We start from the raw sequence: 21,048 nt of genomic DNA, 5'->3' as shown, positions 1-21,048 counted from the left end.
CTTTCCATCACGGTTTGTTAATGACCATACCCTGCACTGAAGTGAATGAAATCACTGCTAATTGATTTGTGTTTCTCTGGGTTTTATCCTGCCAGATTGTACCACAATCAAAATTGGCAGGAAATTGGGACTCTGGAATAGCATTGGCTTGAGGTTCAGGAGACTCTTCTTGTTCTAGCCACAAAGTAGTAACCAGCTGCCATCACCTCTTCCAAAGTGCTTAACCTTGCTTCTGCAGAATCAAAAGCCTGAATCAAAAAATGTGTTACACAAACATGACACAATGGGGGAAACAAAGCAATAGTTAGGACTCCATTGAACTCATAAAAATAAATTATTTATTTTCTGATTAGGTAACATATACATAGCACAAAATTCAAAAGGTACAAAAGGATATTCAGTGAATATTAAATCTCCCTCCCACCCCTGTTCCCTGTCTACTCATTTCTCATTTCCCCTCTTAGAAGCAACCACAACTACCCATGCTCTGTGTATCCTCCCAGTGATAATTTCTGATATGCTGACATTTCATGCACTTTAAACCTTGATGTATTTGAAATGCTGTTCTTGGACCCAAGACTTCAATTTGAGCTCTACTTACTATGAGATCCAGGTTGAAGGATGGGACCTCTCTGGGTTCCACTTTCTTCACCATGAGGAATCTGGAATAGAACCGGCTGTTCTTACCAACCTTCTAACTTTTAACATTGAGTTCTCTGAAAATAATTAAAAGAGTTGCCACAGGTCCTAACCTTCCTTACGACCTAACGTTTGCAGTTCTTCATTAGAGCACAGACTGAACCCTGCCTGCTGATTATGTACACATCTAAATGAGTGTTATCCTTTTGAGTCTAAGTGTTTTCTTTCCGCGCCCCTGTGGACCTGTGTGATACCTTAACATTTCACAGCTTCAGAAGTGAGATTAATTAACTCAAAGCTGGAAGATCTCCAGGAAAAGCTGTGTCCTTCTCACACTTTTAAAAACTGATTTTCTTCCTGAGGAGACTAGAGCATTGCTGAGTGTGAATCTAAGATACTGATGGTTGGCAACTGGCAGCCATCCCTCATTCACCTCTCCTAAAAAATATTCTCTGGGGGAAGAAGAGTTCAGTTTTTCCCCTTGCTTTAACCTCTCAACAGGACGGAGTATTCTTTATGTAACAGCTCTGAGCTTTGGTTTCTTACTTCTCCCGGAAAGCACCAAGTTCAGTCCCAAGGCTCTTCTCTAGTCTATCCGTTATTTATTTACCCTGATTCCTCACTCCCCATTTACAGAACTAGGCCTGCCATGAGGTAGGAACTTAATAACCACCGTGGTCCAAATCCTACTCATCCTCCATGACTCAAGATCCCACATCTTTTATGAAGTCTATTTCTATCATGTCTATTACTGCCTTCATTAATATCCTTTCCTCTACCACCCAACTGAGCACTCAAAGTACTTATTGCTTTGTACTATTCATATCATGTGTGTTATTATATCCTCAATTAAATCAAGTGGTATAACACTCATATCCTTGAATTATGGAGAATGCAAGGCATGTCGTTAGGCAGCATAATCAAGCCCGTGTTTAGTGATGGGTAAGGGGAAGAGAAGAGAGAGAAATAAGCTGACATCTGTGGAGTGTCTAATGTGTACATGAAGACATAGTCCTCACCCTGGAGGAATTCAGAACCTGAAGGAGAGTGACATGGAAAGCTTACAATACAACAACAGAGTTTGTAAGAGGGGAGGCCCTGTTGCAGGGGTTAACAACATGATATCTACGTGTTTCTGGGCCACTTTCTTGCTAACTCATTTGGGCAAGATACTGACGGTTCTTGATTTCTGTCATGCATCAGGTTGATCTTGAACATCAAATGCAGAACCTGATGCATATTAGTGCTCAACAGTGTTGGTTTCCTCCCTCGCTGACCTTCCAGGGAAGAATGTGACTAAAAGCTTCTTGGAAGAAAAGCAGCAGCAAAGGAAAAGTAATGTGGCAAGAGAAGGTAGCCTGCAACTCAGACTGTTTTGTGATTCCCTTATCTTCCAAGGCAGCATTCCTATCAAAATTGTTTTGTCTGTTTTGCTAAGACCGAAAACTTCCAGGACAACTAGTAGCTCCTGTGGGGTTTTGTTTTTTAGTTTGGTTTTGTTTTTTTGTCAGCACTGAGCAGAACATACACTGTTAGTATCAGCAACTCTGATAGCAAGCCAGGAAGGCAGGGAGTGAGAACAATCTAGCATTTGTTGTAGGAAATACTCCCAAAGGACAGGTACAATAAGACATTCTTGTTGGCGAGGCCCGAAATAGGCTGATAAAAACAGAAAGTAGAGGAACAGATCGATAAGCAGCAGGAACCAAGACCTGTAGCTATGATAACAGTTCACTGAACTACAGATGGAGGCGTGCTCTGAAAGAGCAAATCCAGTGTAAAACTATGTAGCTGGATTTCCACATCCAGAAGTGAACAGTCCAGAGGGGTTGCTAAAAGAAAGAAGTAATAATGAAAGGTTCAGAGAACTAAGAGTGAAGTTAGGGGGTCCTGTGTATACAAGGTTTTTGCTTCCCCCACAAATTCACAAGGTCATAAATTTCCCTCGTGCGACAGCGAAACCAGGGATGGTGCCCACCAGTGTTGAGTCTTCCTCCTGTCTTCACAGGGCCCAGCCCAAGAGTGAGAGGTGTAAAAGAAATAGGTGCCATATTCTGCACCTGTTTTTCACACACCAGTTGGCAGTGAGAAATAAAGCACGTTAACAAACCCGAATGCCAACTGCAGATACTATCCTGTTAGGAAGGGCAGTCCCAGGAGGAAGCCACACTCCTCGGCCCCCAGACCTCAGTGCCCACCAAGGTTCCTGCGGGGCTGCCTGCCTTTCTATACAGAGCCTCAGGGCACCCTGTTGACCTGGGCAGCACACCTATCACTCAGGCTAGAGCCAGGAGGATTACGGCTGCAGGAGTCCTGGTGAGCTGGCCACAGCTCTTCACTGGTGCGCCTACAACCTGTCAGACAGGAGGGGGCTTCCTGCCCACTTATCGAAGTATCTCTTCCTCTGGTAAAAGAGGAAGTCGCCTTTGGGAAAATTGGGAGTACGGGTGGAAATTGAAGTGAGATTAGGACAAAGTAAGGGGCAGTTCTCCTCTCCTTCTAACAAAGGAAGTATTAACAGGTTTAGGCTCCTGTAAACACCACAGGAGAAAAGAGGACCAGGTTAGTGATCTTTTCTCCTCCCTGGGGGTAGGGGGACACAGAGAAGTTGGGACTATTAGAAAGGAGATGGATGTGCAATACTGCTCTTTGCCCTTTCCTGCCCCAATTATAGTCTGGTTAGAGTTAGAGAAGTAGTGTATTGCAGGCTAGCATGTATTAGCACATACAGATGATCGGATGTTGAGGGGACAGAGGCTGTTAAGGGACAGGAAGGATAAAGGGTAAAGGGTAAAGTCCTTAGAGCCTGGCACACAGCATGCAGCAGGTAAGGGTCAGCTATTGTTGATATTATTTTAGGTAAACTCTATGCCCAATGTAGGGCTCAAACCCACGCCCCAAGATCAAGAGTTGCATGCCCCACCAACTGAGTCAGCCAGCCGCCCCTACTGTTGATATTAACAATGGTTCTGAACTTTTCTAGGGGTCTGATGAAAGCCATATACTTGCTCCCCAGAAAAACACACACAAAGATACACAAACCTAATTTCCCAGATGATTTCAGGGGATATCCTCTGGGTGAAATTGACTAAGTCACATAACCTCAGAGTCTCCTACTGTAAAACAGGAATATGTCCCACTTATTCATACGATAATGTATGTTAGGAAGCTGGAGGTGAGAGTGGTGCTGACTGCTGTTCAAGACATGGCGTTTACCTTAGATCTCTAGATTCCTCTTCTTTGCCCACCACTTAAGAGTGGGTGTTCCTAAGGTCTCCAGCCTAGACTGTCTCTCTTCTCACTCTACACACTCTTCCTGGCCCCCTCATCCGCACCCACAGGTTCAGTAATCTCTATGCTGGTGCCCCATACCCCCACGTCCAGCTCGGTCTTCCTGCCCGACTTCCAGACCCACATAACAATGGCCCACTGGGTATCTGCTTGTGCATACCTCTGGCACCTGCAAATTCTCATTGTCCACAACTGTGAACTCATCACTGCCCCCATCTTAGTGAAAGGCTCCAATGTCCACCCAACGAGGAACCTGCCTGCAGTCCTTGACTCCTTCCTGTCCCTTAACAGCCTCTATCCCCTCAACATCCGATCATCTGTATGTGCTAATACATGCTAGCCTGCAATACACTACTTCTCTAACTCCATTTCATTCCTAGCACCATAATCCAGGATACTTCTCCCTCCGGGACTCTTGCAACAGCTTCATCAATTTTGACTTAGCTTTTAATCATCCTCTGGGTTTACCCTTAAAGGTCATTTCCTTCAAGAAGCCTTCCCCCACCGTGAGTGTTTCTAGTGCTCTTACTCAGCAACCAGTACGTCCAAGGCATAGCACCTGGCGACCCTGGGCTCCACCCACCAGGAGCACCTGGGAGCCAGTTGTCTCTTCCTGCTAAACTCTCAACTCCAGGAGCTCAGGGCTGTCTCTCCTGCTTCCCACTGTCTCAAGCAGCTAACACCAGGACAAAGAACAGGAGCTGAAAATACCTGTTCAATGTTGTTGAGAAGCTTTTGTGGCTTGTAAAGTCACACTTAGCTTCTCAACTCATGCTTCCTCAAATATATCGCCTACTTCTACAAAACATCTGCTCTGCTTGTTCTGTTTTGGAGTGGCAACCCACAGTGTAGTACCACGCTTTGGACAGTGTAAAGAAACTATGGAAACCATGTCAAAATCCTGACAGCAACTTAAGTTGAATCCTGACTGGATTCATGCGGGTAGCGGTGTTATTGAGCATCCTTAGCCACTAGAACACTCCTGTTTTGGAGTTGGCCGGGGGTGGGGGGTAGGTGAGAGTTGGGGGAAACAGGGCCAGTACATTTCACAAGGAGGGGGTGTAACTGAAGCAGTGACACAGCCTCAATGACAGACTTGCTTGGAGCAGTTGGGAGGGAAAGAACAGTGGGGCTTATTCTAACCCATGTGGGACCCCAGAACATTAATACCCCAGGCTTCCACTTTTCTATGTGGGCAGAATCAAAATCAATGCTCCCTTTTCATTTCACCATGCCATCACTGTGAGCACCTATACAAAAAAAGAGGCCAGAGTTTTATAAGCTGAATGCTCTGTACTCTGTCCTGCACAACCGAAACAGTTAATCAGAATTGTGAACTCGCTGATTTTCATTGATTCAGAATAGCTTCAGTGTTTTAATAGACCTAGCTGACTTTTTTTTTTTAAAGATTTTATTTATTTATTTGACAGGAGAGACACAGTGAGAGAGGGAACACAAGCAGGGGGAGTGGGAGAGGGAGAAGCAGGCTCCCCGCAGAGCAGGGAGCCTGATGTGGGACTCGATCCCAGGACCCTGGGATCATGACCTGAGCTGAAGGCAGACGTCTAACGACTGAGCCACCCAGGCGCCCCTCCCCTGACCCTGAATTACTCTTAAACAAAAACAAAAAACGTGAGTGTGTGTGTGTTCTATAATGTTTGAAGTATTAACACTATTCTGACAATGGTCCCCTCCAAAACACCTTTTATTCCCCCGATTATAAAAGTAATATATACTCTCTGTAGAAAATACACAAAGTTGCAATAGAAATAATCATTATCAACATTTTGGTCTATTTCGCACCAGGCTTTTTGCTATGTACATAAGTTTAAAATCCTGTCTTTTTTTCTTAAAATTCTATTATTTTTTGTTATTAAAATAATTTTTATCATTTCTTTTTACTCTTTTACTCTTTTTACTTTTATCATTTCTTTACTTTTTAGAAAATGCTAAAAAGGAAAAAGAAAATTTGAACCATCTGCAGTTCCAGAAGCAATGTTAGTACTTTTGTTTATCTTTTCAATCTCATTTCTAGGCATACATTGCAGAAAAAAAGAAATTATTAAATGTACCATGATACTCCCTCAGTTGGATGCAGTATGACTTTAAATTAAAGCATCTCTTTATGTTGGGCATTAACTGTGCTATGATAAATTGTGCTATGATAAATATCCTTTCCGTTAATTGTGCTATGATAAATATCCTTTATGGTGGTTATTTTATACTGTGCTTTTTTCTTCTTTGAAAATTAAGGGTTTTCTACAATTAATTCCATCCATTCAACTTTTGAGAGAAAATTGAAATAAAGGAACAGGGGAAAAGTAATACATAACTTTTGCCTAAAGTTCTTTTCTAAAATCTTCATTTTAAACATATTTGTTCTTCAAACAGAAGAGAGCACTTGCATAGAAGGATGGGTTGTTGAAAGCATCCTAAAATGCCTAGATATGTATTTTAAGATAAAATTTTAATATAGTTAAAGGAGCAATTGACTCTTCAAAAAATTTTTTTTCAAGATTTTATTTATTTGTCAGAGAGAGAGAGAGAGAGTGAGAGAGAGCAAGCACAAGCGGGGGGAGCGATGCGGGACTCGATCCCAGGACCCTGGGTTCATGACCTGAGCTGAAGGCAGACACAATCAACTGAGCCACCCAGGTGTCCCGACTCTTCAAATTTTTGGAAGATGAAATCCAGGGCCAAATCTTCCAGGAGTCCAAGCAACAATTTAAAATCATTTCTTGGGGTGCTTGGGTGGCTCAATGGGTTGGACTCCTGCTTTCGGCTCAGGTCATGATCTCAGGGTCGTTAAGACTGAGCCCTCCTAGGGCTCTGCACACACTCAGCAGGGAGTCTGCTTGAGATTCTCTCTCTGCCCCTCCCCCCACTCACTCACACACTCTAAAACAAACAAATCTTTAAAAAAAAAACATTTCTCGGAGGGGTAGACGAACCATGAGAGACGATGGACTCGGAAAAACAAACTGAGGGTTCTAGAGGGGAGGGGGGTGGGAGGATGGGTTAGCCTGGTGATGGGTATTGAGGAGGGCATGTTCTGCATGGAGCACTACTGGGTGTTACGCACAAACAATGAATCATGGAACACTACATCTAAAACTAATGATGGAATGTATGGGGATTAACATAACAATAAAAAAATTAAAAAAAAACCTAATGATGTAATGTATGGTGATTAACATAACAATAAAAAATTAAAAAAAAACAAAAAAACATTTCTCAATTTTAACACTTACAATTGTCAAAAAACTGGCCAGCAGAAATGAGCAAAAAGACACTACTTCCAAAGCAATGCCCAAGTAAGATAGGGTAAAATATTGTTGGGTCAGTGATAAGGGTACAGACATCATAATACGCTTGAAGAAAACAACAAAAACATTGTTCAAAGAAAACAATGACTACATCTTAAATCATGCCAGAAATACTCCCGTTCTGGTAGAAGAGCTTGTAGGACTCACATAGAACCTGGAAGGGCAGGAAGGATGTGGTCCAGACACTTACGCTAGGATTGTTTCTAAGAGATCCATCTCCCTGCTCAGAGTTCAGGCCTGGAGCCTGGTGTATGTCTTGATTTTTCTGTAACCGAAGCACCAAATGACTAATCAAAAGGGAAACCATATCTAGAAAAAAAAAAAAAAAATCAGTTGGCTGCCCCCCTAAGGCCTGTCTTTACAGAAATAAAAAGTCATCAGGGGATCCTAGCGGTTTTGTCATTTCTTTGGAAAATACTCTTTGTGTATTTTTTTTTTTTTAATTTATTTATTTGAGAGAGAGAGAATGAGAGACAGAGAGCATGAGAGGGAGGAGGGTCAGAGGAAGAAGCAGACTCCCTGCCGAGCAGGGAGCCCGATGCGGGACTCGATCCCGGGACTCCAGGATCATGACCTGAGCCGAAGGCAGTCACTTAACCAACTGAGCCACCCAGGCACCCCTCTCTTTGTGTATTATTAAAAATTACAAATCATCTTCACCAACATCTCACTTGGTAACAAGCTTGTATAGCAGAAAAGGCAGGGATTATCCCCACTTCGTAGATAAAAAAAACTGAGGCTCAGAAATTAAATGATTTGCTCAAAGTTAATACCGCTTGCAGGTGATGGAGTAAGACTGCAAACCTGGGGCCTCTCCTAGTCTAATGATCATGCCAGGAGTCCACACCATATTCATCTGGACAGGCTTTAGAGGAGTAGGACATTTCCAATATCCTTTTAAAGGCCTGGATGGGGCTCCTTCCAAGCTAGGGTCCTGACAATCACTGGAGCAAGAGAACGGTCAAACAAAATGTGATTCACAGCCATCCATCCATCTCAGACGACGGGCCATGTTGTAACAAAACGGGTCAATTACTAGGAATGAGGTGGGGAGAAAACATGTATCCGAGTTTACATATTAGTTGTATTTAATATTCCTGAAAATGTCATAAATGAGGAAACAAGCTCAAGGGCTAAGTGACTTCCTGGACAAAGGGAACTTAGCAAGTTTCCCTCATAAAAAAATGAGTTGATTGTCTCATTCCCTCATTTCAACAATAGCCATAAAGCTAGGTGATGACAGTCACAGTACCTGGCCTTTAGGGACTTGTGATCAGTCTCTGGGAAGTCTTTGCTCTCCAACGTGGCTGGGAAATGAGCTCCTTTCTTCTTCAGATGCTTTATGCTGAGGCCATTAGGGCCTCACCAGCAGTTTAAGTCCCACTAGGGTTGGGAGAGAAGCCTCCAGGTTCAGGCCTGAGCTGTAATTAGGGCCCTTTACTTCCCTAGGAGGCTTACTGAGCAGTATGTTCCCTTCTGGGGGACAATCAAAACCTCCCTGGCACAGAATCAGCCCCTTCAGTGCTCACATCCTTGTGTTTCTGTTATTAATGCAGCCAACACACTACTCTTGCTGACTTATGTCCGTAGGAATTGGATCCCACCAAGTGGCAAGTCCAAACGCAAAAAGCAATGTAATCCAGTTGATGTCTCAAAATGTCTAATTGAGAGCAAATGGGAAGTACAAAAACGGATCAGTACAAAGTGACAGAATAAGGCAGGACTCAGGGACTTGGATCAGCTAGGGTCATGACCTCTGCTTTCAACTATGCCATTAAATTGGAACTGTGCCGAACCATGATCATGAACGCTGTCCTCCATCACGGCCACAAGCATGCCATGCCACAGCTAAGGTCTGCTGTGCTGAAACAACGTAGGCTCCCTATCAGCTAATGCCATATGTTGAACTCAAGACAGGCGAAAGCAACACTCAAAGGAAGTGCCACTACAAGAGACATCACAAGGCTCAGCTTCAAAACCGTGGTGCTTTGCAAGAAAGCAGTGCAGAGTGGCGTTTGGAAGGTTTTAGGCTACCCCCAGCAATAATGGGATGGCCTGACTTGAAGAATCTGGGTAGACAGCTGCAATGGAGTCACACTTCACCCATGGTTAGGGTTCAGAGACTGCAGCATCCTTTTATGTACCCACAGTAACCACCAGCATTGCTTTCTTCAATGACAAATATTAAGGTCAAGTGAATTGCTCTGATGGGAGACAGCCTGGAAGAATTCTTCCCTAGGGGCACCTGGGTGGCTCAGTTGGTTGGGCGACTGCCTTCGGCTCAGGTCATGATCCTAGAGTCCCTGGATCGAGTCCCGCATCGGGCTCCCTGCTCAGCAGGAAGTCTGCTTCTCCCTCTGACCCTCCCCCCTCTCATGTGCTCTCTCTCATTCTCTCTCAAATGAATAAATAAAATCTTTAAAAAAAAAAAAAATAATAATTAAAAAAAAAAAAAAAAGAATTCTTCCCTAATACCTGAAACTCAAAGCTGGCTCCAACTTTGGGAAAGGCAGGGTGGCAAGTGAGAAGGGCTCTAGAGGGGAAATTAAAAAATATGGATCCTACTCCCTGGTCTGCTTCGGACCAGCTGCATTAAGCCCTGTCTGGGCTCAGATTCTTTATCTATAAAACCATGGGTTAGCTAGGGTTTGCCACTATGGTCCCTCCAGTGTCAGATCTTCACTGTTTTATGGATTCCATGAAATAAGCTAAAAAGACCCTTTTGCTGGAAATGTAAAGTATGGAGTTGCCTCTCAAGAAAATTTGAAGTTCAAAATAAAAGAATGAAAAGAAAGAAATGAAAGCAGGACAGTCATTTCAACTTGAAACTCTTATTTTTTTTTTTAAAGATTTTATTTATTATTTGACAGAGAGAGACATAGTGAGAGAGGGAACACAAGCAGGGGGAGTGGGAGAGAGAGAAGCAGGCTTCCCCGCGGTGCAGGGAGCCCGATGTGGGGCTCGATCCCAGAACCCTGGGATCACGACCTGAGCCGAAGGCAGACGCTTAATGACTGAGCCACCCAGGCGCCCCTGAAACTCTTACTATTAAGAACAGCAAAGCAACAAGTTCAGACAGTTTGGGAGGAATAGAAAAGCACAAACTGCAAAACAGGAAATCCATTCTTGGCTTGGCTAGCTGTCGAAAAGCCATGGGCTGGTGAAAATTTAGATCCATTTAAATTTTTAATTTCTTAAAGCTAATAAAGTCCCCAAATGAGTGAATTATTCAGAGGGCTGCTACCAAAATACAGAATTACCATCCCAGCCCAGGCTTTTTAATCCGTCCTGATTTCTCCGGTACTATCTCTGAGGGTGTGATGGTACAAGGAACTGCCAGTTCCATCTTGTACCTTTGCTGGGTACGGACCCTCTAGTTGCTCACCATCATAACCACTGTTTTATGGACAATGGTCTAACACGGCCTCGGATTACAGTTCCATGTAGACCGACCTTACCTCACCAGATTGTGTATCAGCTCTTGAACTTACAGGGACCTCAATTCCCACACCTTTGATTCCTCCAGTGCCTTGGCTACAGTAAGCACCCAAATGATTACTAATGATTAAGAAAAGTACTCACCAGTCTCTTCAGGTACATCAAACTACATGACCACGTTCATATTTCCAACCTCAGTTTGAACTACAAAATCATTTTTTTTTAAAGGCATCATCTAGAGGCGGAAAAGCTTACAAAAATGAACTTAATAAACACTGAAACCAGATTTCCACAGAGAAAAATAATTTATTCCAGCAGATGGCAGAAATAAGAAAGTCATCCTGAAAATATACTTTGGTGCAATTCTGTTGGGACCAACAGCCCCTCTGAACATGCTCTCCTACTGACTGCCCCACTGGATTCTGTCTTGTGACAGTTAAACACTTTGCTGATTCCCATCTTGTGACCAGGCAGGAGTCATCTTCAAATTCACAGGTTCCAAGGAGAGAACAACGTATTTCTCAGAAGAATAGCACCTTCTATCTCAGAAGAGTGCATAAACACTTTACAGAGTCAGCACAGTTTAGGTTAAGTAGGCACATAATTCGTCAAAACGTAAAAAAGGTGACAGGAAAAATACTGCATTGTAGAATAAGATATTCAAACGTGGTGTGAATATTTAAGGCAGCTGACGGCCAAAAGAGGCGAGTCAAAGAAGGTGGTCTGGGTTTGGAGTTGATTTTGCATCTAGAGGAATTCTCTTCATGACCTGCAAAACAAAGCCGTTCTAGTAACTGATCCTTACGCCATCCTTAAGTGGACAAGAGGTTAATAACATCAAGAAAAGTCAATCAGGCCAATAATTTAAAAATATATAGGTGTACTCAATAAATACTTGAATGAAAAGTGGGCTCAAGTAAAGTCCCAGTTTGGACAGGTTTTGCAGGGCTGTGACAATAGGTCCGATTATCGAAGAAAATGCTGAACTGAGGATCATAACTAACAGTTTGACTGTGTCATGGAAAGCAGGAAGTTGACTCAGACTAATCCTACTGGAATCTAATGAGTTCACTTCAAGAATCCCTATTTGCCCCTATCCTCTTACAGCTAGCAAACTTTTCTTTTTTTTTTTAAAGATTTTATTTATTTATTTGACAGAGAGACAGTGAGAGAGGGAACACAAGCAGGGGGAATGGGAGAGGGAGAAGCTGGCTTCCCGCTGAGCAGGGAGCCCGATGCGGGGCTCGATCCCAGGACCCTGGGATCATGACCTGAGCTGAAGGCAGTCGCTTAACCAACTGAGCCACCCAGGCGCCCCTCAGCTAGCAAACTTTTAAAATAGGAATCTTCACACATCAAACTCATAGCAGTGGTTGCATAAACTCCTTTATATAAAGCTTATTTTAAAGAACTGTATAGAGGTGCTGGGGTGGCTCAGTTGGTTAAGCGTCTGCCTTCAGCTCCAGTCATGGTCTCAGGGACCTGGGACCGAGCTCCGCATCGGGCTCCCTGCTCAGCAGAGTCTGCTTCTCCCTCTCCCTCTTCCTGCCGCTCCCCCTGCTTGTGCTGTCAAATAAATAAATAAATATATCTTTAAAAAAGATAAAATAAAGGACTATATAAACAAAGCCACATATGCTGCTTTCAAAATTAAAAGCCAATGAAGAGAATATAAAAATTAAGTAAATAGTGGCTTTCAAGGGAAATTTCCACACAAAACCTTAGTTGGCAGAAAAGAAAACAAGCTGGTTAAGGGGTGCCTGGGTGGCTCAGTCAGTTAAGCGTCTGCCTTCGGCTCGGGTCATGATCCCAGGGTCCTCGGATGGAGCCCCGCATCAGACTCCCTGCTCAGCGGGAGTCTGCTTCTTCCTCTGCCCCTTCCCTACCGCTCATGTGCACGCTCGCTCTCTCTCAAATAAATAAAATCTTAAAAAAAAAAAAGAAAAAGAAAAAAGAAGACAAGCTGGTTATGACACACAATTTGCCAGAACGTTGAGGGTTAGGTACATGTGGGCAAGGAGCTAGTTAAACTGGGAAGAGACATGGTTTATAAGCAGGCATATCTGACAAGACTGAAGGTCAAATAGGACGTAGGAGATCTGATGGGCCTTTGAGGTTTTCCCAATCAGTGGGCACAACCAGGAGAATCCACAGAGCAGTGTGGTAAAATAATAGGTTTCCCAAGGCCTGGGGTCCATAATGCCCAGAAACAAACACAAGGCTGCTGGTAAGTCTTCCTGGAGCCAGCTGGGGCAGTCCAGTCACCCTCAATATGGAAAGCACCAGACTGCTGGACCCACTAAGGAGGGACACTGCTAACAAAACACATTCAACTCAAGATATAATCAGAGGACTGTTTTTTACAATGTACTAGGAAAATAACCACATCGGGCCAGGGAGGGGCAATTACCAGAGCTACTGGTTTCTTGTGGCCTCACAGCCTCATAAAACCTTTAATCTAATGATCATTTCCTCTTCTCCTTAGGCCAGCAGAACAATCCATCTGCACAGCCCTGAGTTCCAAGCAGATGATAAATTTAACTTGAGAATACTGAAGCAGTGAATACAGATGTTTTGTGTGTTAATTTTTTATGAAGCACATAGGTTAGACCTCCTCATTGTTTAGACCTTTTTGGACACATGAATAACAAAAGGGAAAAATAAGTCTTCACACCTTTGGAAAACCACAGAGAAACAGTAATTTTCACGTAAGCTCAATGATACTAGTTTCAGATAAATGTGAGTGAGTGTTATGTTAAATGGCATGGACTTGTGGTTTGATCTGGGAGTGAATTAAAGAAGCACATATTCTAATTGTCTCTCTGACATGAAATAGCCATCTGGGGGTGGGTGGGGAGGAACTCAACCAAAGGGTCCATGTTCTCATTTTATAAAATAAGGAAATCACTAAAGCTATTTTCAGATACAATGGGAGAATGAAGACAACATAAATATATTAAGGGCAGAACCAGCAAATCTGTTCAAGGGAGGATGAATGAATATATATTTTTTTAATCAAAAAATAGGTTTCATTTTTATCTGTATTTTTTTGTTTTAGATAAAGTCACAAAACAGTTCCTTCTTTACAATTATGTGTAAGATACGTGTTTATTATAGATTAACTACAAGAGATATCCAAGCAAATGAAAGGTATGTGTATTTAACAAGTCAAGGCAATGCACAAAATGAATGGCAAAAACTGGAGAGCTAAATACATCTAGGGAGAAAGGAAATCACTTTGAGACCAAGTGGCCAGAAAAGAAAGTACAAGGATTTGCAAGCTGGACACTCAGAGAGAAAACATCAGAAAGAATTGAGAGAATGGGTGAATGAAGGCAAGAGAGCAGAGAGGATGTCTGCAGAATAGTGTGTTTACTAATCTGCCTCCTAAATTAATGAATGTCGTAGGGCAGTGAGAAACAGGAAAGGCTAAGCAAAGTTCATTAAGTCAAGAACATGGAAATGGCAGGGCTGGAACCAATAGGTCTTAGAGCAAAGCAGTGAAGAAAGGCTGCAAAAGTGGTTTGAAGGCAACTGGAAAGGCCTTGACCGCCAACTTGGGAAGCTGGACATAATCTGCAGGTTAGTCATTCTTACCTTCCGTGGCTCATGGGAACTTTGGCGACCCTGACAAAAGCTGTGCTTACCACATGTTACAGAGCATTCCAAGGGGCAGGTATCCACTAAACTCAGGGACTTCAAGTTTAAAAAAAAACAACAACCCTGCAGTAGCCTATGGAGAACTACTGAAAGCTTCTGGGGCAAGCAGTAATCTCTTTCAGGAAGTGCTGTATCAGGAAGACAAAAAGGGTGGTGTTTCATAGATATAGTGACTACAGAGCAGAGGGACCTGATGAAGAGCCCCTGTAATGTCTTGGAGCCGTAATGATCAAGGTCAGAAATCAGGGCGCCCAAAGGAGGGACAGGGAGGAGAAGCAGACATAAGAGCCATTCACAGGATCAACTGGATTCGAGGAAGAGGAGAAAGAAGTGATCGGATAGGTTCTGACTCTAAGTGACAGTGAAACCTGTAACCTCAGGAACTGAAACGAAGACATGACAGTCTGAAGTGGCAACAGCATATCCGGTCAGAGAGAGCAGAGTAAAAGATACACTTTTTAACCACAAAACACCTTGCACCGTTTAAGTTTTCACAAATATGGCTTCATTTCAACCTCTCAACAAATCACAAACCTCTTCAGAGCCCAAAGCCTTCCCTGAAATCCCCACTCAGTACCATGCACCTCATGAGCACTCAAATATTTTTGGAATGCATAGAAAAACAGCCCCCCCTGGGCAGAGGCCTAATTACCAATACACTTTATTCCTCTCCTGTCCAGACTCTTTAATAAAATAGAATGTCTGCCCTTTAGGACTACAGTAAGCCATATCAACTCATCTAAAAGATTACAATGGTGTGGTAAACCAACTAACTTAAAGGATGCTGGGGCTGAAGCCAAATCCACTCCAAGGAGATTCCACACTAGCATCACATCCCCAAGGCTGTAGGAAAATGGGCCATGACAAAACAGCCGTCTTTTTTTTTTTTCCAAAAATTTTTTCATTTATTTTTTTGACAGAGAGAGACATAGCGAGAGCAGGAACACAAGCAGGGGGAGTGGGAGAGGGAGAAGCAGGCTTCCCGCAGAGCAGGGAGCCCGATGTGGGACTCGATCCCAGGATTCTGGGATCATGAACTGAGCCGAAGGCAGACCCTAACGACTGAGCCACCCAGGCGCCCCAGCCGTCTTGATGTGACAGTTACGGAAGCATCTTAGGAATCTAGGAGAGGCAGACGGGGCTGGCAGGGGGCAGAGATGGAATGAGCGCTGTTCTTATATTAGTACCAGGAAGATTCCCAGCCAATAAATATAATGTGCTGTAACTCAGTCTATCATCAACACATGAAAGAAAATCATGGCAAGTAAAGTGATTAAAGTAGCAAAAGATCAGCTAGGTATTTAACTGTGCTGTTGAAATCAAGTCAATTCCATCTATATAAAATTACTCTAAAGCTTTCACGACTATTCCTCATTTTCCTCTGCTGAATACCATGTCTGGTTTACACCTCCTACTTCCCAAAATCTGGCCTCTAATCATGCACAAAATCAAACACTTTTCCTTAGCAGATGAAGACAGGCCTAAATCTGGTTTCTGGACTCCTTTATCATCCCACAAAGTTCAAAAGGGAATTTAGCTCAGTCTTTCGATTTACCACAAAGAAAAGTGAAGTCCGGTCACAGGAGTTGTTTGCTCCCATGTTAGGCAGATATTAGATCTCTTCATGTGATAACTCCAAAGACCTACAGTTATGGCACTACCATAATAGAATATTTGTGACAGGACATTCTTAGTTAGGGTTCTCCTGATTATGTCCTCCTGCTTCCTGGAATCTGCTTGTAAAGGAACCACCTTTAATATAAGGGCTTCAAGCAGCCCTGGTTTGTGCTGTGGACCAGAGTGCAAACAAGGTATTTGTCTGTCAGGTTAACTTGAGATTGAAAATGTGGACAAACGAAACCTTCAGATCACACATTCACTGTTCTCCAGACCCACAGGGTCCAATTCGCTTTTATTACAAGGGAAGGAAATGAGGCTCAGAGAAGTTAAGTGAAAGGCAATGCTGGAAGGAGATCCAACTGAGGCCTGAAGGTCTCTGCCCCAATCAACATCCTTACCTAATATCCACTAGAGTTAAAAGGAAGGATAACAAACAGGAGAATTTGATGAAAAAAAAAGACAGGTTAAAAAAAAAAATCTTATAAATCAGACAATACATATGAATATACACTCCCCTTTGGGCAAAGACAGAACTCTAAGAAAAAAAACAAAAACAAAAAAACACCTGACTACTTACCTATCAGACTGGCAAAAATCCAGGCTGTGAGGAAATAGGCACTCTCGTATATTGTTGGTGGAAATGTAAAAATGGTATAATCCCTATAGAAGGGAATGGAGTAATAGCTAGAAAAAGCATATATACCTTTAAACCAGATTCAATTCTCATGGACTCTAATCCAAAGATCACCAGCAAAAATATAAAATGTCTTATGTTTAGGATGATACTGTGCCTTTATCAATAATAGCAAAAGACTAGAAACAATCCAAAAGTACATCAATCACTATAAAAAGAATTGAGGAAGATCTCTATACACTGATAAGAGCAATCTCTAGGATATATTGTTCAGTGAAAAAAAGCAAGGTACAGAATAGTATACATAATATGGAATCTCTTCTGTAATAGCTGTGTGTGGGGGATATACACATGTATGTATATATGCATACATATACAGATTAATATGTATGTATGTATTTGCTTATCTTGGCAACATGAAACAGAGGAAGACCTCTCTGAATGTATCTTGTTTATAATTTTTACTTTGGAAATATGTTTTACATATTCAAAAAACAGTAGCAAATAAAAAAATTACTTTGAATTGAACACAAAATAAAACAATCTAATTATGTATCAATTGGTTATGATGAGAGAAAATATTTCAAGTGACCTCAGAAAATGACATTTTTTTCTTTATTTGTTCTAAGGACACATAAAGCAGCAAAGAAATCCTAAACTGCACTCAATAAACTTAGAGTTAGTAGCTAACTGATGTTACTTTGAAACTATATATATTGCAGGATAATGAAAATAAGTAATTAAATTGTCTGTAGGAGCCAAGATTTTCAGCATATGTGAATGATATTCAAGAATAAAACCAAAGTAGTAAAAACCATGTAATGTTAAATCTGAATTAAAAGTACTAACATGAGGGGAGCCTGGGAGGCTCAGTCAGTTAAAGCATCTGCCTTTGGCTCAGGTCATGATCCCAGGGTCCTGGGATCGAGCCCCGCATCGGGCTCCCTGCTCAATGGGGAGCCTGCTTTTCCCTCTCCTTCTGTACCTCTCCCCCCTGCTTGTGCTCTCTCCCTCTCTGTCAAATAAATACGTAAAATCTTTAAAAAAAAAAAAAAAAAAAAAAAAAAGGTACTAACACGAACTCATGATTTTTTTCTTCTTAGAACTACTTCCTGGCTCTGTCCACTGTAAAGACTTAGAAGCAACAACGCCCGCAGAAATGGATGCACCTAACAATCAGATCCTGGCTTTTAAATCCATTTCCCACTGAAGGAACCACAGCCAGCTGGGCTTGAGAACCGACTAGTGAACCAGGGATCCTTTCAGTGGGAAATTTAGAAAGCAATCTGAGGAACAGCTGATTCCAAGTATGGGACAGGAAACACACACAGAGGGGTCTGGAGCATCTTGATGTTGCCAGTAAGTAAGGAAACTACCAAGGACTAATATCAAAAGGACATAGAAGCCAGTCTAGACAGGCTCCCGTAGGCCAAAGAAAGAACAACTGAACATTAAAAGGGTAATAAATGTAACTAATTAAAATTCAAAAGGAAAGAAAAAACCTCTCTGGATACCCTGGAAGTAACTTGGGCACTAACATCTTACCCTGAAAATTAAAAGAAAAGAATTAAATATGTATACTGCTTTTCCTGTATGATCTATATTTCAAGGTTACTATACAACCCTAGAATGAGGGTAAGTTCATCCTTATAGAAACATTTCATCTAATCAAATGCAGATGTAACGATGGAACTAGAAAATCATCATTTTGCACTTTCTACTGAAATGTTTACTTCAGGCTAAGATCATCAATGGATAAAGTCCCCAGATAAAAGGCTGGCAGAGAACTTTGCAACTGGACGGACCAGGGTGCTGTTACCTGAACCCACTGATCATTATAGCATCACAAAAGACAGGAGAGTCAGACATCGTGTGTCTCTTGATATGAGTTCACAGTACCACCTAAAAAACACTCTTGCCAAAAAAGCGGAACCAGAATCTAGGCAAGCATTGAGTGCTGACTTTCATTTATCAAAATAATGGAAAAAGAGGAACAAACTAAATGACAGGTTTTCTGACTCTCGGCCAGTGAATAAATCTTCCCACTATACCACTCCTTACCTCCCTGATCTTCTGAACCAAATAAAACCTACAATTTTAACTTCAGTTTTCAAAGGGCACCTGTCTCTCTCTATCCAAAGCATTCAGAAATGCCCTTAATTTAAAATCTGTCAGCAACTTTAAGAATCCTACAATATCCAGTATAAACAGTCATGCTCCTGTGTCTGAAAGACTGCATGCAAACTTTATTTAAATGGCCGGGTAAGGGGCGCCTGGGTGGCTCAGTCATTAAGCGTCTGTCTTTGGTTCAGGTCATGATCCCACGGTCCTGGGATCGAGCCCCGCATCGGGCTCCCTGCTCAGTGGGAAGCCTGCTTCTCCCTCTCCCCTTGCTGTGTTCCTGGCTCTCACTAACTCTCTCTCTCTCTCTCTGTCAAATAAATAAATAAATAAATAAAATCTTAAAAAATTTAAAATAAATAAATAAATAAATGGCTGGGTAACAGCAGAATTTAAAAGACTCTTATGAATAAATCCTTTGGTAAAGTGAATGGCCTAAGTTCCAAATTTATTTCTGCTCTTCAGATGTTTACTTTGAGCAGCCTGCCCTTGCCAAGTGTTAAAATGGCTGTAGTTTTCTGAGGAAAAGTCAAGGCAACCTCTAGCTGACAGTGTGACAGACAACACTGATGTGAAAGGTCGAGGGTATAGTCACCTCAATGATGGAGCACTGGAGAGCAGGTCTTCCTCCTTAAGGCCAATGATACTTGAGGTACCAGATGGTTTCATTTTTCAACTGTGGTCCAAAGAGAGGGTTGAGTTGGGCCAGAATTGCAATCAACCAACTAAAAGAATGATGGGGGGAGGAAAAGCAACAAAAGAAAGTGGTGAACTCATGTTGGAACAGTACCATTTTCAACTAGGATGAAAACGAATGCTTTAGTAAAATTTAAATCTATTCTGCTCGGACCAAACCTTCCATACACTTAAGTTCATAAAACACATGGTGCTGATGGTAGCGTATCTTATAAACCCTGTTTCAAAAAGCATACCCTGCCTTTGTTTCAATACATAGTGACAAAGCAGTGAGGTTTCACCATAGTTGTCTTTTCTCTCATTACCTTAATTCCAAGCATCCAAGATTTCCCCCATTCATATAAGATCTTTACCTCAAATTATCTTTACTTAATTTCAATTTAGCATCATCACAACTTCCAAGCTCAGGAAGAATGGGTGTTACTTTATCCATTCTCTAAATGCTAAGACCCACAAATGATAGCACACATCCATTTTTACTGAGAGAGCCAAGATTAAATTTCAGCCCACCATCTTTCAATTAGGCTGTAACACTTGAGCTCCCCTTCTCTAATCACCATCTCCACTAAAATATGTAACACATCTTCTGGCCCCAGCGGAGCTGAACCAAATGGGTATTTAATTCCCCCAGCTTACTTGAGAATCTAAGCAACAACGTATTCCTCTGTACTATACAGACTATTTATGGAGGAAGTACAGTGGTGTTACATACTACCTCAAGGTTAAAAGTGAAAAAAGTACACAGTCAAAATTGCCTTTAAAATTTTCTTCTACAGCTTGCAAAGTTCTGAGTAAGTGGTTTTATGTCTGACACAGTGATAACGTATATCCAGCAAAGTTTGAGAATCACTGAGCTAAAACCAAAGCAAAGAACAAAAAGGAAGATAATACACAAATATCTGGCCATTCAAACCATTCTATGTTTTACTTATTAAAAAATTTTTAATGAGCACCTACTAGGTTCCAGGCCCCAGGAAAAGAAAGGAGAAAATGAAGCGTCACTATCTTCACAAAGCTTACATAACATAATGTCAGAAAGGAAATAAAGTAGGATGGAGGAATAGAGAATGATGGAGGTAGTCAGGGAGGGCTTCTCCAAGGAGGTAACATTTGAGCAGAGACCAGAATGAAGCAGAACACACACTGTCTTTCATAATATGTATGAAGTGATCAGAGACTCATTTTGCAGGGAGGTCCCAGCCTCCAGCGACTGATCTGGGAGAGGAGATTTTAGTAATATAATCTGATGCAGCTATCTTCTCTGCACGTAATAGAGGGAACTGCTTTCCAAGGAAAAGGAGAGATATTGCTACAGGAGTCTCCTTCTAAAATTTTAGCACTTTAAATTCCCCTATAAGAGGGGAACCAGCCAAACCCAACCAAGCTGTTAACCGGTTACATCTCTTTTCTTTGAGTTGCTGTCATTTTTAGAACTCTTCCAGTCAAAGGATCAAAAAGCCAATTCTGATCACCAATGACCGGACCGCTGAAGAATCTGCCAGCACTGCACCCGAAGCCCCAAAGCTCGCACCTACAGAAACAAATGAACCCGCCCTCCCGCCCCACCCCACAGAAGGTGGTTTTGTGACAGGAAACACGATACCTGAGGAAATCAGGCCAAAA

At 42.1% G+C, this 21,048-nt stretch overlaps 1 protein-coding gene across 1 annotated transcript in view; it reads right to left on the bottom strand.

Moving 5' to 3' along the window:
- Positions 1 to 10,980: 10,980 nt before the first annotated feature.
- Positions 10,981 to 21,048, bottom strand: part of ATP6V0E1 (ATPase H+ transporting V0 subunit e1) — a 31,519-nt gene continuing 21,451 nt past the window's right edge. The window contains exons 3-4 of the mRNA XM_035014450.1: positions 19,325 to 19,454; positions 10,981 to 11,463 (exon numbers count right to left, since the gene is read on the bottom strand). Of these exons, the coding sequence (XP_034870341.1) occupies positions 19,361 to 19,454 (94 nt within the window). The 3' untranslated portion in view covers positions 10,981 to 11,463; positions 19,325 to 19,360. The remainder of the gene's footprint in view (positions 11,464 to 19,324; positions 19,455 to 21,048) is intronic.

Source organism: Mirounga leonina, unplaced genomic scaffold, assembly GCF_011800145.1.
Source record: "Mirounga leonina isolate KUSES-001 unplaced genomic scaffold, KU_Mleo_1.0 Mir_104, whole genome shotgun sequence".
Classification (NCBI taxonomy): domain Eukaryota; kingdom Metazoa; phylum Chordata; class Mammalia; order Carnivora; family Phocidae; genus Mirounga; species Mirounga leonina.
Note: the sequence above shows the minus strand (reverse complement) of the source record. Positions and strands in the feature narration are given on the sequence as shown.